This window comes from Pongo abelii, chromosome 1 (genome assembly GCF_028885655.2).
Source record: "Pongo abelii isolate AG06213 chromosome 1, NHGRI_mPonAbe1-v2.0_pri, whole genome shotgun sequence".
Classification (NCBI taxonomy): Eukaryota; Metazoa; Chordata; class Mammalia; order Primates; family Hominidae; genus Pongo; species Pongo abelii.
The window spans coordinates 18,335,007-18,353,570 of record NC_071985.2 but is presented as its reverse complement, the minus strand read 5'-3'; the positions used below and the strand labels follow the sequence as shown (position 1 = coordinate 18,353,570).

Genomic DNA, 18,564 nt, shown 5'->3' with positions numbered 1-18,564 from the left:
ATATGGGGACGAGGACAGAAATGAAATTCTACAAAAAGAAGAAATCATTTACTAAGCAACCTCAAGAGCACACTGAAGAATATATTTGATTTTAAGTTGTTTGTATTCACTAGAAAGTGGGCAGGAGAAGTACAGTACAAACAAATCAAATTCTTTTTTTTTTTTTTTGAGACAAAGTTTCGCTCTTTTTGCCCAGGCTTGAGTGCAATGGCACGATCTTGGCTCACCACAACCTCCGCCACCCGGGTTCAAGCGATTCTCCTACCTTAGCCTCCCAAGTAGCTGGGATTACAGGTATGCGCCACCACCCCTGCTAATTTTGTATTTTTTAGTAGAGACGGGGTTTCTCCATGTTGGTCAGGCTGGTCTTGAACTCCCGACCTCAGGTGATCCACCTGCCTTGGCCTCCCAAAGTGCTGGGATTACAGGCGTGAGCTACCATGCCCAGCCAAACAACAAATCAAATTCTTGATTAAAAAGACCCTTTCCTAGTTCTAATACTGCATCTATAGTATCTCCTCTGGACAGAGTTGAGAAGCTATGCTCAAGTAAGTTTGAACACACAGCTCAACATCACTAGTAGACTAATTTCAATCCAACTTTCTCATCCCTGCTTACACTTCAGTTCCTGAAAGCTGTGTTGCCTGATACCCCTAAATAAAGGGAGTTTATGTTGACCCTTTGCTATTCCTTCATATGATGTGTACAATCACACTTTTATGTTTATTTGCATAATGATTTGGTTGATGACTATAGAAGTCATGGTGCAGAGACCAACGCTATCTGGCTTGCTGCTGGATTCCCAATACTCACCTAGTACAATGCCTGGTACATAATGCAGAGACCAACACTATCTAGCTTATTGCTGTATTCCTAATAATCACCTAGTGCAATGCCTGGCACATAATAGGTGCAAAATAAATATCTGGAGAATGGATCAATAAATGAATAGTCTAAGTCCCATATTTCAACTTCGGGAAAAGGAAAGGCCAAGACTAATGAACTTTATCCCATAGGTCACTAGCTAGCGCTAGCTTAAACTGAAAATGCAACTAGTAGAACATATTTTAACTACTCTCAGTAAGAAGACTTTCATAACTCTAACAATCTAACTGCCTATACAAGATGGGATTATCCAACTTCTACTTAAACACTTTCAGAGATGACCAACTCACTGCTTTACAAGACAGCCCCTTCGGTTTTGGGCAAGTCTAATTCAAGAGTTTTCCCTATATCAAGTTGATTACTACGCAGCGAGTTAGGTAAAAGCAGACGATCATTCTCTAGTTTGCAGTTTCAATCCATCTTCAGTAGTTCTCATATGAAAAGGCAAGGCTTTGTTTGAAAAAAAAAAAAGAGTATCTTAAAAGGAAATTTTAAACTGAAGATGCAAAGAGTATCTATGCAGATGTTGAAGGAAAAGGCCTGGAGAAAAAATATATTAAACTTGGACACGGAAAGAACAATCAGTTTCATAGAGTTAAGTGTGAACAAAAAGAAGACCCATCCCCCTTGAGGCAGCCAGGCTGGAGGAGGAGATGCACTAACATGGATAGGCAGACGCAAACATTAGCTACCATCAAGTATTCACCCCTGAAATGGAGAGGTCCACGGTATAGTTTAGTTGGTACTGATAGAAAACACAGATACAAAAGATACCCACATATGCAAAGGTTGGAAAAATAAGAGTCTACTATACCTCCAAATACACAAGGCCGCTAGAAATAAGGTTTAACTATAATGTCCCCTTTACTTCTTGACACTTGCAAATTAAAAGTTCTATGTCCAGAATAATCAACCATCCAATTCATAAGTCATAATTCAATGTGACAAAATACCAGACGAGGATACTATGCATGTAGACTCAACCAGGCCCAACTTCTAGTTGACAGAGGCGACTTCCACTTTTTGGAACTATTATCACTGGGCTTCGGGTTACAAAAACAGAACACAGAGAGAAGATACATACCAGAATCTTTTCAGTGTTGAGGGAAAGCAAGGAGTCACAGGGTGATGATCCCTTTGGTTCGCAGTCTGAGTCATGGAAGTTCAAAAAGGATGACTCTGAAAGGCAAGCATTCTTTGTTATTCTCTACACCTTAATTTATGCTCTTAGGTGCTTAACTATGAATTAGAATTTTTAGACTCCACAGAACCAAAATAAGAACAGGTGTGAATAACACTAAAAGTGGCAACCAGCTGGGCACAGTGTCTCACACCTGTAATCCCAGCAACTCGGGAGGCTTGCTTGAGGCAAGGAGTTCAAGACCAGCCTGGGCAACAGCAAACCAACCAGCCTGGGTCTCAAACAGTGAGACCCTGTCTCTAGAAAACAAAAAATAGAAGTAGCAACCTGTATCCTACCTTTATAATTGGGTAATGTTTTACAGTTTGCAAGTATCTTGCACAACCATTAGTGATGGTCCTCACCACCATTCTCAAATGAGCAAAGCCAGTGAGCTTCCTGGATGGTTAAATGAGGTTTAAATAGGTTGTAACTTATCTAAAGGCAACAGGGCAGGAAGAGTACTAGTACAATGCTTGTCTCAGGACACATGTGGAACTAATATTGTTGTTGAGATCCTTCAGTTGAACATCTATGGGGCAGCATTTGCCACAGATTAAAAAAAAAAAAATCACAAAAGGGAGAATAAGTCAAACCAGGGAGACTTAAATGTTAAAAGATACACCCTAGGCCAGGCGTGGTGGCTCACACCTGTAATCCTAGCACTTTGGGAGGTCAAGGTGGGTGGATCACCTAAGGTCAGGAGTTCGAGACCAGCCTGGCCAACATGGCGAAACCCTGTGTCTACTAAAATACAAAAATTAGCCAGGCATGGTGGCAGGTGCCTGTAATCCCAGCTACTTGGGAGGTTGAGGCAGGAGAATCGCTTGAACCCGGGAGGCAGAGGTTGCAGTGAGCCGAGACTGCGCCATTGCACTCCAGCCCGGGCAACAAGAGCAAAACTCTGACTCAAAAAAAAAACGATACACACTGAGTCCAGCATGCAAAATATATAAATAACTCTTACAACCCAACTAAGACAACACAATTTTAAAAACAGGCAAAGGACATGTATAGGCCATTGAGCACATGAAAAGTTGCTCAACATCATTACTAATTACTACTTAGGGAAATGTAAATCAAACCACAATAAGGTACCTCTTCACACATACACACTAGGATGGCTATAACCAAAAAGCAGAAAATAACAAGCGGTAGCAAGAATGTAGAAAAATTGGAACCCTTGTGCATTGCTGGTGGGAATGTAAAATGATACACCAGTTATGGAAAACAGTTCCTTAAAAAGTGAATCAGAATTTCCATATGATGCAGCAATTCTTCTCCTAGGTATATACCCCCAAAATTGAAAAGAGACTCAAACAAGTATTGTATATACATGTTCATAGTAGCCCTAATCACAGTAGCCAAAAGGGAGAAACGGTCCAAGTGTCCATCAACAGACGAATGAATAAACAAATTGTGGTGTATACAGAGTAGAATACTATTCATTTATAAAAAAATGAACTAGTGATACACACTGCAACGTGGAAGAACTTCCAAAACATTATGCTAAATGGAAGAAGCCAGACACAAAGGGTCACTTATCATATGACTCCATCTATATGAAATGTCCAGGATAGGTGAATCCATAGAGACAAAACGCAGATTGGTGATTGCCGGGGATAGGGGAAGGAGGGAATAGGGAGAAACTGCTTAATGGGTAAGGGGTTTTATTTTGGAGTGTTGAAAACAACTTGGGGTGGTTGCACATGGTGAATGCCACTGAACTGTTTGCTCTAAAATGGTTAATTTTATATTAAAACATCTCACCTTGATAGATTATTGCAAAAAAAGATATGTTCTAATTCAGCAGTCATTAAAGAGCATTAAATTATGTTCAAGGAACCATCTGAGGGAGAGAATAAATTATATCAAAATCAGTCTGTGTCCTCAAAGAACGTATAATTTAGCTAAATTCTCACGTGTTGTACGTCTTAACAACAAGAAACAAGACATGATATGGCAAAAGAAGCCCTGGGGCGAACAATTACTGAAGCTGCAATGTTAAATTTCACAAGGCATAAGCAGGGTTTAAAAGAATGGTTGGAGGCTGAGTGCGGTGACTCACGCTTGAAATCCCAGCACTTTGGGAGGCTGAGGCAGGCCAGTCCCTTGAGCCCAGGAGTTTGAGACCTTCCTGGGCATTGTGGCAAAACACCATCTCTACAAAAGAAAAAATTAGCTGGGTGTGGTAGTACATGCCTGTAGTCCCAGCTACCCAGAGGCTAAGGTGGGAAGATCACCTGAGTCCAGGAGGTGGAAGCTGCAGTGAACCATGATCATACCACTGCACTCCAGTCTGGATGACAGAGTAAGACCCTGTCTCAAAATAAATAAATAAATAAATAAATAAATAAATAAATGAAAAAACAATGGATGGATTTAGACTGGGGCAGAGAAAGGGAAGGAGTATTCCAGATAGGACGATGAGTGGTACACGCAAAGGTACAAAGGCAAGGAAACGCAAAGGGCAGCGAGGAGACTCCTACTCCCTGGCTAGAGCAGGGAGTTTGTGTTGGAAAAGAAAAAGTATGAGTTTGGAAGGTGAGGAGTCAGACTGCAGAAAGTCTGATCTGAACCCCAGAGAAAGGCTTTAGTCCCATAAGAATGAAGATAGTAATGGTTCCTGGCAGATGGTTAGAGAATAATGACTCAATGAAAGATATTTTGGAAACATACACATTTATAACCTGCTTCTCCTGCCTTTTCTAAGCTAAGATTTGAGAACTTACTATATGCCAGGCACTGGGCTAAGCAATGTGTATACCTGGCCTTATTCTAACAATCCCTCTCCTTTGTGCAACCCATTTCAGTTTCAATAAATATACACCTACATAATTTTAAAAGGCTGCATTTAACCATACTTTTATCACTGGATACTTAGGATGTCCCTACTTTTTTCTTAATACGAACAGTATTTCAGTAAGTATTCTTGACCTATATTTTTGAAAATGTACCCACTTACGATAGATTCCAACAAATAAAATTGCCAAGTCAAAGGGTGTGCACAAGTTTAATATTTTTCATATATATTTCCCCAATTTCCTTCCTAGCATATAATAACAATTTCATTCGTACTAGAAGCTTGAGAAGGTCCATTTCCCTCCAGAGTACTGACATTCTTTTTAATCTTTCCCAATCTGAACATAGCACTAATAAAGTTAAACTTTTGGTTTATTGGCCATTTGTATCTCCCCTTTTGTAAATCACTTATATCCTTTGCTCATTTTTAAGTCATCTAAACCTATCCTTGCATAAGATATTGAAAAAAATTCCTAATTATCTATTTTCCAAATGGTTAGCCAGTTGTCCCAGCACCACTTGTTAAATTATCAATTTGAATGCCACCTTTAAAATACATTATAGACATTAGGATCTGTTTCTATACTTGCTTTTAAAGGAAATCTTTAAGATTATTTAAATCCAGCTATAGTAACCAAAACAGCATGGTACTGGCATAAAAACAGACACACAGACTAATGGAACAAAATAGAGAACCCAGAAACAAATCCACACGCCTACAGTGAACTCATTTTTGACAAAGGTGCCAAGAATACACACTGGGGAAGGCAGTCTTTTCAATAAATGGTGCTGGGAAAACTGAATATCCATATGCAAAAGAATGAAACTAGACTCCTATCTCTCACCATATATAAAATGAAATCTAAATGGATTAAAGACTTAAATCCAAGAACTCAAACTATGAAACTACTACAAGAAAACATTGGGGAAGCTCTCCATGATATTCATCTGGGCAAAGATCTCTTGAGTAACACCCACAAATACAGGCAACCAAAGCAAACAAGGACAAATGGGATCATGTCAAGTTAAAAAGCTTCCCCACAGCAAAAGATACAAGCAACAAAGTGAAGAGACAACCCACAGAATCAGATAAAATATTTGCAAACTACCCCTCTGACAAGCGATTAGTAACCAGAATATATAAGGAGCACAAACAACTCTATTGGAAAAAATCTAATAATCCAACCAAAAAATGGGGAAAGATTTGAACAGACATTTCTTAAAAAAAGACATACAAAAGGCAAACAGGCATATGAAAAGGTGCTCAACATCATTGATCATCAAAAAGTGCAAATCAAAACTACAATGAGATATCATCTCACCCCAGTTAAAATGGTGTATATGCAAAAGACAGGCAATAACAAATGCTGGTGAGGATATGGAGAAAGGGGAACCTTTGTACACTGCCGTGGGAATGTAAATTAGCAGAACCACGATAGAGAACAGTTTGGAGGTTCCTCAAAAAACTAAAAATTGAGCTACCACATGATCCAGCAATCCCACTGCTGGGTACATACCCAAAAGACAGGAAATCAGTATATGGAAGAGATATCTGCAATCCTATATTTGCTGCAGCACTGTTTACAATAGCTCACTCTGACACCCAGACTAGAGTGCAGTGGCACGATCTCGGCTAACTGCAGCATTGACCTCAGCATCCCTAGTAGCTGGGAACACAGGCGTGCACCACCATACCTGGCTAATTTTTCATTTTTATTTTTTGTGGAGACAGGGTCTCACTGTATTGCCCAGAATGGTCTCGAACACCTGGACTCAAGTAATCCTCTCGCCTCAACCTCCCAAAGTACTAGGATTACAGGCATGAATCACTGCACCTGACTTAAATTTTCTCCTAATTACTTAAACTTGGTAGGATTATACATCACTTTTCATTTAATATTTTTAAAATAAATTTTTAGTTTTCTATAAGAAACTTTTGTTTCCACACTTTCTAATCCCTTATAATGATGTTTGTTTTGATTTCAGTATCACATTGTTTCAATTATTGTAGACTCACAATAAATAAATGTTTTTTGGTTTTTAGTATTTTAAATTGATACATAATAATTGTACATATGGGGTAGAGGGTGATATTTTGATTCACAATACATACATTTTAAAGCAAATGTGTAAAGCAAAGCCATTATCAATTTTATTCCAAAACTTTCTTGGCTATTTGTATAAACATTCTTTCTTCAGATAAACTTCAGTCAGTTTTTTAAGTTCCAAAACAAAAAAATCTCTCTATTTGTGTTAGGATGGCATTAAAATTGTAGATTAATAGGAGAAGAAATACTTCTTTATAAAATTTGATCTCTTTATTTAAATATTTTATTAAACTATGTGAAACTTCATAAATTTTATATAGGATTTACATGTGATTTTTTAAATTGGGTTGATAACCATTGATTCAATACATATTTGTTGAGCATCTACTATGTTCCCATCACTGTGTTAGCCTCTATTGAGCAAAACCAGAAACGACTCTTCTTCTACACAAAGATTATAGTTCCCTGTGGGAAAACTGATAGCAAAGTACACAAAGAAACGTAAACCAACAATAGTGTGAGAGCTACATATGACAGCACAGTCAGAAGATGTGGCCTGGTCAGTTTCCTGAGGACGTGAATAACATCAGCTAACACATAGTTACCGTGTACAGGCAACCTTCGAATCCCCATTTCAAAGATGAGGAAAATGAGCCCGAGGAACCTGCAGTAATCTTCCTGAGGCTACCCTCTAGCAAAGCAGTGGAGGGAGGATCTGAACCCAGGCAGTCTGGTTCTGGAGTCTGTGCTCTTAGCCATGAATAAGTGAACGGGGACCTGAGGGAAGTTAAGGATTTCACCATGGGAGGCTATGGCACCAGCAGAGCAGTCAGACAGAAATACCAGCACATGGTAAATCCTTTGTCTAACTGCCTAGTGCTGAATATTTTATCTGCCCACATTACTGAACTCTTTACAGCCCTATTAATGTCTCCATTTAGTCAGCTGGTAACTGTATTATCTGCATGTAATTTTATCAAGGTCTTTTAAAATATTTATATTCATTTAGCATCTTATTATACTAGGTGAAACTTCCAAAAAGTGCTCAATAACACCAGTGATTAACAGGCACCCCTGCTTATTCCTGACATTAATACTTCATTTAATAACTGAGATTTCATCAACTTTTGATGATAAAACTTTTTCACCTAACATTTATCAACATCTAGTGGAAAGCTGCTCTGTGTCGGCTATGGGTTGAGACTGATGTACTTCACCATATAAAAGAAGTATTTTCCTATTCTTTTTTTTTTTTTTTACCAGAAACTTTAAATCAGGAGGGCTTGCTGACCTTTATCAAGCACCTTTTGAAATTTATTTAAGATGTTTCTACGATTTTTCTCCTTTGGCCTATAAACAAATTAATTTAATTTTTTCAAGTTGAACCATCTGTGTACTTCTAAAACAAACTCTGATTGAGGTAGATTATTCTTTTAATTGCTTGCTATATTTTACTTAAAATCTTTATAACTATGTATGTATCTTCTAAGGTTGCAATAAAAAAATAGTTGCTAGAGTTATAACTATAGTTGTTTGGAACAGGAGGTTAAATTTGTTCTTCGATCTTAAAATATTTAACTCACTATGGCTTTAATTACTTTACTATCATAAATGATTATATTAAAGGATAACTACTTAATATAATAAATAATTACAGCCCAACCAGCTGTACTTAAATAGTATAAATTTCCTTGGATAGGAAAAGCATTAGTTTTCTTCCTTGCTTACGTCGTACAAGTAAAGTTAGTGCCGATTACTATAGAAACTGTGTGAAAATGCGTCACAGAATTCTATCTTGTTCTTCTACATCATCTCCGGACATTTCTTCACTGCTTCAGAGTTTAATGTCTTAGCAGAGATTTCTGCACAGTTGTCTCTTAAGTTCTCATGGCCTCTAGAGCTCTGCGCATGCCTCTCATTCACAACTGACACTTGCACCTGCTCCCTCTTTCTGTAGTCGCCTCATCAGGCTTATCTATTTTATTCTTCTTTTTTTATCACTTAAGAATTTGTTTTCCTGTGGTGGTGGGGGAGCCTTTTTGTTTTATTGTGGTTAAAAAAAAAACACACATCACATAAAAGCAACCGCCTTAGCCATTTTTAGGTTGTATGGTTCAGCAGTATTAGGTATATGCACACTGATGTGAAACAGACCTCCAGAACTTCTTAATCATTCTTTTTTTAAAAAAACAACTCAGGTCTATTTCTCAATTCCACTGCTGCTCTATTTCTAATTCATTTATACCAGTTTTGCTGTATTAGGCCTTCTAATTTCCCTTATTACCTCTTCTCACAGCTCAAGTTCAGTATCTAGTTCATTTATTCCCTTTCTTCTTAGCATCAAACTAAGAAGGCAGGATGGGTTTAAGCAGGAGGCGACATCACTAACAGGTGTCTAAGGAGAGAAGGGGCAAGTAGAGCAAGGGGCAGGTGGGAGGCCATGGCCAGTTAAAATGAGCAAAGTCTGAATGGAGGCAGCAGCCATCGGGTTGAAATAGAGGATCACGGTCTAAAGGATACAGCAAGTAAAAAGGAGAGGGCCTTGAGGAAGAATTAGGCACAGAAAGAGGGAAAAGACACAGGTTTCCAGTTTGTGCAATGAGGGAAGAAGTGGTGCCATCAACGGAAACAAGGAGTTTAAGAGGAAGAGAGATTTTAGAGGGAACTCAAGAGCTAACTTTGGGTTTGAGTCAAGTGATTACGCTGGAAGCTCTCTAGCATGTAGTTAAGAAAGTCCGGAGAAAGGTAAATGCTACAGATATGGATGTGATGATTTGATAATCATTAACTTATAGTGGATGATAAGCTGAGACTATAAGTACAATCTATAAGTACTTATAGTACTATAAGTACAATAAGAAAGCTTAGGGGGCTGGGCGTGGTGGCTCACGCCTGTAATCCCAGCACTTTGGGAGGCCGAGGCAGGCGGATCACGAGGTCAGGAGATCGAGACCACGGTGAAACCCCGTCTCTACTAAAAATACAAAAACCTAGCCGGTTGCGGTGGCGGGCGCCTGTAGTCCCAGCTATTCGAGAGGCTGAGGCAGGAGAATGGCGTGAACCCGGGAGGCGAAGCTTGCAGTGAGCCGAGATTGCGCCGCTGCACTCCAGCCTGGATGACAAAGCGAGACTCCATCTCAAAAAAAAAAAAAAAGAAAAGAAAAAGAAAGCTTAAGAAGCTTACATTTAATAAGAGAAGAGTTGACCTGGTGAAGATGAGTATTTAAGAGATAGTGGGAGAATCAACTTAGCAATTTATCTTTTGTTAAAAGAACTATCCATTTCTTTGAAAGGTTCTACATCTGGGCCATAAAGCTGGACATAGTTATTGTAATGATTTTCATATTTATTATACTTGCTTATTCCTCAAGCCAATTACTTGTTTCTTCTCATTTTTCTTGATTAGGCTTGCTAGATAACTGTCTAATCTTAAGCAGTATTTTCAAAGAACTAGGTCTTATATTTAATTCTAGTATTTCTCTGACGTCAAACTTAATTAATTAGTTTGAAGGCAATATAACAGTGGCTCAAGGCAGGGCTATGGAGTCAGACTAACCCAGATTAGATGCTTCCCTGACTGTTTGACTTAGAGCAAGTCCTTTAGTACGTCTTAGCCTCAGCTCCTTCATCTGTAAAATAGAAATAACCACCCCCAGATACCTTCACAGGGCTACTGTAAAGAATAAAGGGTATAAAGCCCTGTGCACAGAAAAGGATTGTTAAATGTTAGTATAGGCTTATAGGCTAAAATCGCAGTGTTTTTTTGTTAAATTTTTCTACCTACTTTCTTTAAGCTTATCTTGGCCTTCACAGTACTTCCCAGCTTCCAAATGCCTTCACAAACCTTATTTCTTTTGATTCTCCATCCTCCAAGGTAGGTACAAGGCACACTGTGCCCACTGTACACATGGGGAAATAAACTCAATGTTAATGAACATGTTTAAGGTCACAAAACAAAGACATAGCACAGCCAGGTCTTGCCACAGCAATGAAGAACATGGTACATTTGTCACAACTCCTTCTGCCAATGCCGGGTCCTAGTAATGAACAGTTTAGGTATAGCAGTGTCTTGAAACTTCTTTCCTCTCCTCCTAAATCTCACACACAACTGACCTTAAGAAGAGCAGTTTCAGCACATTGACAAGGACAAAAGCTAACCATAGAAGGTCCAAGAGAGAGTGGAGTGGTGGAAGCAGTCCATATGAACATCTCCTTTGAGGAATTCTGCTGTAAAAGAAGGCAGAGGGATGGGGCAGTAGCTGGAGGGATGTGTGGTCATCTTAGTTGCTTGTATTTTCAGGATGGTAGTTTTATTAAGACCATCTGTATGCTGACGGAAGACAAGAGGAAATGAGAGCCAGTGAACAGAGAGCTGAACTAGGCAGAGGCACCGGCCACTCATCCACCACAACAGGACAGAAGGCAAAATCTACCAGTCCATCTGCGGGCAGGCCAGTAGCTGGGGTGGTGGGGAGCAAGGAAGTTGTTTTCTCACTGCTTCTTAGTCAAATAAGATGACAGTCATCACCTCCAAGGAAGGAGAGAAGGTGGCATTGGCAGTAGCATGTATTTCTCACACATCCATGTGTGTGAGAAAACTGACTGAAAGCTTATAAGCAGCAAACCCATGGCCAATTTATAAGGAAATCAACAGCTGCTCGGTAGCACTCATCACTCGACCACCTAGTTATGATAGACGGCACACTGAGCTACTTGAAAATAAGGATGACTGGGCTTTTCCCTTGGATGGGCTACAACTTAAAAGTAGAGTGCCAGATATTTATTGACAATCCTAACCCCAAGTATAGGGTAAACCTGGGAAGAGAAGACAGAATTCTTGTGGCTGAAAGAACTACCTGAAGGCCAGGTGGCTATGTGGTATCAACTTGTAGTGCCTTTTGCTTTTATCAATTTCTGCACTTATAAGACAACCACAGGTGGCCAGGCGCGGTGGCTCACGCCTATAATGCCAGCACTTTGGGAGGCCGAGGCAGGCGGATCATGAGGTCAGGAGATCAAGACCATCCTGACTAACATGGTGGAACCCCGTCTCCACTAAAAATACAAAAAAATTAGCCGGGCGTGGTGGCGGGCGCCTGTAGTCCCAGCTACTCGGGAGGCTGAGGCAGGAGAATGGCATGGACCCGGGAGGCAGAGCTTGCAGTGAGCCGAGATTGCACCATTGCACTCCAGCCTGGGCAACAGAGCAAGACTCCATCTCAAAAAAAAAAAAAAGACAACCACAGTTAACATCGTATACTGCATTGCTCAATGGCCCCGAAATATGGTCCCAAGTGGTAAATTCCTTTTAGAGTGTAATAACAGGAAAAATGCTCTGAAGAATTTATATGCTTCATTTAATGAAAAGAAATATTCATTGGTACCTGAGATGTGTTATCGTAAAGCAAACTGAAAATAGAGACTGCCTGCTGATTATTAAATTATAAAGTAAACATATAATTAATCCACAGGAACTAAGGATCCACAAAAGCCATCTTAAAGAGACAGAAATTTTTTGTTTTTTTTTTTAACAAAGCTTGAATGTAATCAGATCAAAGGTATCTTAACCCACATACAAATATAAACACATGTAAAGAATCAAAAGAAAAGGAATTCACTGCACAGGATGGAAAAACAGGCACAGTAGCAAATTACATGGAACAGAACAGAAGAAGGATGCCTTAACCAACAAAACAGGCCTTCCCCACAAAGGCCAGTTACTTAGCATAAGGTTATAAACTAGATTGAAGATGCATTAGATGCTCAAAGTGACACATACTTTTAAGAGCTAAAAACTTTCTCATAAGCCCACACATACTGGCAGACAACATCAACTCCACAGGGAATGCTGAAACAGAGCTAGGCACTGACATGAAAAGATTAGTGACAAGGGAACACAGAGTCACTGAGAACACTGCAAACACCAGCAGGGAAGAGTTGCAAGAGAAGACAACTGGTCTTCTCGTGTAGAGGTGGTCCTGAGATGCACCAACTGATTCCTGAGTGAGAGTCTATGGAAAGAATGCCAGCACATGTGCAGTGTAAGTCCACTGCATGGTGCTGGACCCTAAATCAGACAAAACATTTCCCAAATGAAACTAGGGTTAGCATGGAATGAGACTACTGGCAATCTTAAAAACAGACAGCTATTGATTTCACTTCTTTCTGATTACATAAGTTGTTCAGCTTATGAAAATGTATTGAGCTATCTACACTTAGGACATATGCACTTTCCTGTATATATGTTGTATTTTGATTAAAAAGTAAAACCAAAACATAAGAAAAGGAAAATGCTGGAAAGCATTCACCCAAAGTTAAAAGTATTAAAATTCTGCTACTTTGATAAATCGTGTATTTATTCTATCTGCAAGATAAGATGAGCCCAAACAAAATGACCTCTTTAAAACAACTCATTGTGAAAGGGAGAAGGTTTAAAAGTCAGTCAAGTATTTATGAGTGCAGTGAAGCTAAGCTGTCTATACACTGAGTGGTGCACATTGAAGAGCCTTGACTTTCCTACAGTCATGCTCCAGGTAGGTTCTAAAACCCAAGTCACACCACTTCTGCCTCCACCCAGAGATTAAAAAATAATAATTAACCCTTATCACCTGAAGTTGAACAGGTTTAGCAGTGTGTAGATCTTTTAAAAGGTAGATGTAATTCTTAATGACAACAGATATACGTGAAAAAGCGAATCACAGGCTGCCATCGTCATAGGGCTTATGCTATAAAATGCTACTTCTAAACCAGAGGATTTGCTGAAAGATGCTGTTCAGTGAGCAAAAGGGAAACACCCTCTGGCAATGCCAGAGGGGCCAGGATGTGGCAAGATCACAATCTCTTCATCACTCTGTGCCTTAGTCTCTGAGCACAGCGACTTTGCACTGGCAAATTTACTCAGGTATGCCTTGAAAAACAAGATATGAAGAGGTCTGCTATGAAACTAAGTATGATGACAAACACAGAAAATCAGGGCCAGGAGATGAAAGGATTGACCAGATACACTCACAGTAATGGTTACCACAGTTGCTATGACTGAGCACAAAATGTGGTTCTTAACTTCCTCATAGAGCAAAAAAGGAAATAGCTCTCATATTATGTTTCCTTCTATTGATTCTCTGCCACCTCTAGGCACAGCAGTGATCTATGTGCTGTGAGCAAAAAGACTGACTTCATGTATTTAAATGGCCAATTCCTTAATTAAGGAAGCTACCATATACGTGGACAATCTCAGTGTCACCAATTTTGTCAAAAACACAGAGCTAGGTTCATAGCTACTTCCTTATTTTTCTGGCAGTTCACAATTCCAAAATTGGACAGACAGATTCTAAATGCCTTTTCCCATAAAGAACTGTGGAAAAATAAAATAAATGAAATTCTGGGTTCATTGATTTCAACAAACTAAAGAAAATTAAGACATCGAGTACAGGGCTGCATCACTCAAGAGCAGTGAAAAAAGGCTGAAGGCATTGGAAAAAAAGATTCACACAAACTCCCTGTTCTTGCTACTACTACATTTTCAAGGCAAGAGGAGAAAACAAAAGTATTTTTAAAACAACTTCTAGAAATGCATACACTTGAACCATAAAATACACCTTATACTGTCTGTAAAGAGTATAAATATATAATTTAATACATGATTTGAAAGAGATGCAGTTTAGCTTTGGTAAGAAGAGCAGAGGGGCCGGGCGTGGTGGCTCACGCCTGTAATCCCAGCACTCTGGGAGGCCGAGGTGGGCGGATCACAAGGTCAGGAGTTCGAGACCAGCCTGGCCAACATGGTGAAACCCTGTCTCTACTAAAAATACAAAAAATTAGGCTTGGTGGCAGGCGCCTGTAATTCCAGCTACTTGGGAGGCTGAGGCAGGAGAATCGCTTGAACCTGGGAGGCGGAGGTTGCAGTGAGCCGAGATCATGCCATTGCACTCCAGCCTGGGTGACAGGGCGAGACTCCATCTCAAAAAAAAAAAAAAGAAGAGCAGAGAACCTGAATTTTTAAATCAATGAACAAGTTCAATTTCACAAGACCTTAATTTAGCAGATCTATAGAGTGTTAAATTAAGACATTTCTAAGATCTCTCCAAATCTCACTCTATTCAAGTCTCAGTTCAAATGTCTCCTTACCAGAAGCCATCCCGGGCCACCTCTTAAAGTACTGCTCTTTATCCTCTCACTGCTCTTTATGCCACACTGCTCTCTATCCTCTCACACTGCTTTATTTTCAAGGCATGTATTACGGGGCTCTACAATATAGAGTCATGTGCTACATAATGATTCGGCCAATGATGGACCACATATATATGAGAATGGTCCCATCAGACGGTAATACCATATTTTTACTGTACAGTTTCTGTATTGAGATACACAAACACTTGTCACTATGTTACAACTGCCTACAGTATTGAGTACAGTAACATGCTACAGGTCTGTAGCCTAGAAGCAATAGGCTATACCATACAACCAAGGTGTGTAATGGGCTATTCCATCTAGGTCTGTTTAAGTACATACACTCTTTGATGTTTACACCATGATGAAATCGCCTAACGACACATTTCTCAAAACATATCCTATTGTTAAATGGTATGTAACTGTACTTATTTCTTCCGTCACCAAGACACAGGATCCACACTAGGAATTCAGTCAGCTGTGCTGCATCACCAGGGTCCAGAATACTAAGTAGCATCTAGCAGGTATACAAATAGTTTTTCAATGAAAGAACAGACCTATTCTAGCCCTGCAGTTCTAAACACTAGGTTCAGTGAAGCATCCTTGTATTTGTAGTCAAAGACAAAATTCAAAATTCTAACAGTGATTTAAGAATATAACTTTCTTTTTTTTTTTTTTTTTTTTTTTTTGAGACAGAGTCTCACTGTTTTGCCCAGGCTGAAGTGCAGTGGCACAGTCTCACCTCACTACGACCTCCACCTCCCAGGTTCAAGCAATTCTCGTACCTCAGCCTCCCAAGTAGCTGGAATTACAGGTACCCACCATCACACCTGGCTAATTTTTGTATTTTTAGTAGAGACGGGGTTTCACCATGTTGACCAGGGTGGTCTTGAACTCCCGACCTCAGGTGATCCGCCCACCTCGGCCTCCCAAAGTGCTGGGATTACAGGCGTGAGCCACTGCGCCCGGCCAAGAATATAACTTTCAACAAAGCTTGAAGGTATAGGACTTTATCATTAATATTAGTAAGAAATTATACTAATATGCAACAATTACTGAAGATAACACACAAATGGTCAGGTCAGGTTCAAATCCTGGCTCTACTCTTTACTGTATAACCTTAACTTCTCTGTCTCAGTTTGTAAAATGGGGATTAAAAACAGCATTGGCCAGGCACGGTGGCTCACGTCTGTAATCCCAACACTTTGGGAGGCTGAGGTGGAAGTACTGCTTGAGTCCAGGAGTTTGACCAGCCTGGGCAACGTAGCCAGACCCTGTCTCTACAGAAAAAAAAAAAACAGCTGGGCATGGTGGCACATGTCTGTGGTCCTAGCTACTTGGGAAGCTGAGGCAGGACGATGGCTTCAAACCAGGAATTCAAGGCTGCAGTGAGCTATGATAGCACCACTGAACTACCTCCTGGGCAACAGAGCAAGACTCTATCTCTAAAAAAATAGAAAAAACAACAGCACCTACTTCAGTATCAAAAGGATTAAAAAAGATTGCAGAGTGTTTATGATGATATAACTAAAAAAGTGAGGAAAGAATTGGAAAAATACTTCTGTTCATCATTTCCTCCGACAGTTACAAATTAAAGATAGGGCTTTGGCAACAGGAAATTTACTTTTATTTTTAAAATATGTACAATACAGTGTTCATTTTTTTAAAATAATATTATTTTCTCTACAAGTAAACAAAGAGAGAAGACAAGTTTGTGGTTATATGCTTTTCAAGTAAAAAGGTAAAAATAAATAAAATATCAAAAAGGTAAAATGTAAAAATGTGGAGTAGAAAATATTAAGGCGGGATCAGGAAACATGCAAAGCTCAGGCTGAAACATATGGCACCAGAGGGGCATCCACGCCTGTCACTTCTGCAGTAGATCTGGATGGGGCTCAGCCCACTGAGCATTAGGCTGTTCCTTGGGACATGGATTCCATGTGATGGTGGTGTGCATAGCTGGGCCAGCCATTGCCAGTGTGTTGTCTTTGGATTGGTGGGCTCCCACCAGCCACTGTCCTTGTATGTACAATCACTGGTGGTTCTGTCTCAAGGGAATACATATACTGCTTGTAAGAAGGTATGCAGATTTAAATTTAGACCCAAGCAGGCATCAGCTCAGCCATTTGAACCTGAAAGCTGTGGGAAAGATTCTGAAAAGTGGTTGTGCTGCTGTGTTTGTCCTCAGTATATGTGCTGGATTGATATGAACAGGTTTGTGGCTGGACAGGCAAGCAAGAGACGATGGCATGATCAATGCTTAGTAAAGCCAAGTCTGTATGATTCTGAAGAACTGACTAGTTCTGGATCCTGACATTTGTCTAGACCCTAATGTTGCTCAAATGGGTCTCCGGATACAGAGCATCAGCTGCCCCTTAGGCTATGACATGGTTAGTTGTAAATCCTGAATTCATCCCCACATCCTAGGACAGAGAAGAAATGAAGCAGGTTTCATAGGGTCCAGCTTCTACATAGTTGTCCAGGGCGAAGAGGGAGAAATGAGAAGTATTTCAGTAGCCCCTACAACAACAGAGTTGGCTTTTGTCGCATACTGCAGCCAGGAAAGCTGAGGGAAACAGCTGGAGCTCCAAGTAGTTGATTCTGGAAATGACTTCTTGGGTGACCACAGCGGCAGCTGCCTGCCTTTAGCACCTGTTGGTAGCTACTCACAAAGCCAGGGGAGGTGATCTGAAAGACTCAGGTCGTTCATTTGCAACAGTACATTTTAAATCCCAAGCTAGAAAAAATAAGTACTACATGGGAGAGACAAAAAGAAGGTAGAAACATCTAAATAAATTATATTTAAAGCTTCATGATACAGTGTTCATCCTCCAGGGAAAAATCGTAATACAAGTCAGAGCTGGCTTGAACAAGGGTTCTTAAATACTGGTGGTTAGCCTGATGCCAAAGAATCAAATGAGCCACCAACATCAATGATACCAATAGATTTCATAACATTAATCAATACATACCTTCTACTGTCTAAACGCTGGGGCTCCTTTAGCCAGTGAGCACCACGTGAGCAAAGGAGAAAGGAAAATTTACCCAACACGCACCATATGCAAGTAAATACTACAGATGTGGTTTGCCTACCTACAACCACTTAATAGTTAAGACAAAGGTTTTGTCTGGAGCCCGACTACATGGGTTCCTCCTTTGGCAGCTGTGTCATCTCAAGAAGATGACAATTTCACTATGTTTCAGTTTGCTCATCTGAGAAAATGAGTCACCATCTAATGAGGTGGTTATTGTTTTTCTGATAGACTAATATACTAGGCTCATAGACCTAAAGCACTTATAACAGCACCTGGCATACAGCAAGCACTCAATATATGTCAGCTACTTCTCATTTCCCTCACAGCACCCTCGTGAGGAAAATAAAACCCCACAATTAGGTGAACAGTGTTTTCCACCTACAGAGGAGGCATTTTACAAAGACAGATAATTCACTTGCTCAGAGATACAGAAAGTGACAGAGGTAAG

The 18,564-nt window shown here is 39.9% G+C and overlaps 1 protein-coding gene across 10 annotated transcripts in view; it reads right to left on the bottom strand.

The window, feature by feature from the left end:
- Positions 1-18,564, bottom strand: part of TTC13 (tetratricopeptide repeat domain 13) — a 73,160-nt gene that overhangs the window by 53,070 nt on the left and 1,526 nt on the right. For all 10 annotated transcript variants that reach the window (XM_024255362.3, XM_024255372.3, XM_024255366.3 and 7 more), the window contains exon 2: positions 1,970-2,064. In XM_024255362.3, the coding sequence (XP_024111130.2) occupies positions 1,970-2,064 (95 nt within the window). The remainder of the gene's footprint in view (positions 1-1,969; positions 2,065-18,564) is intronic.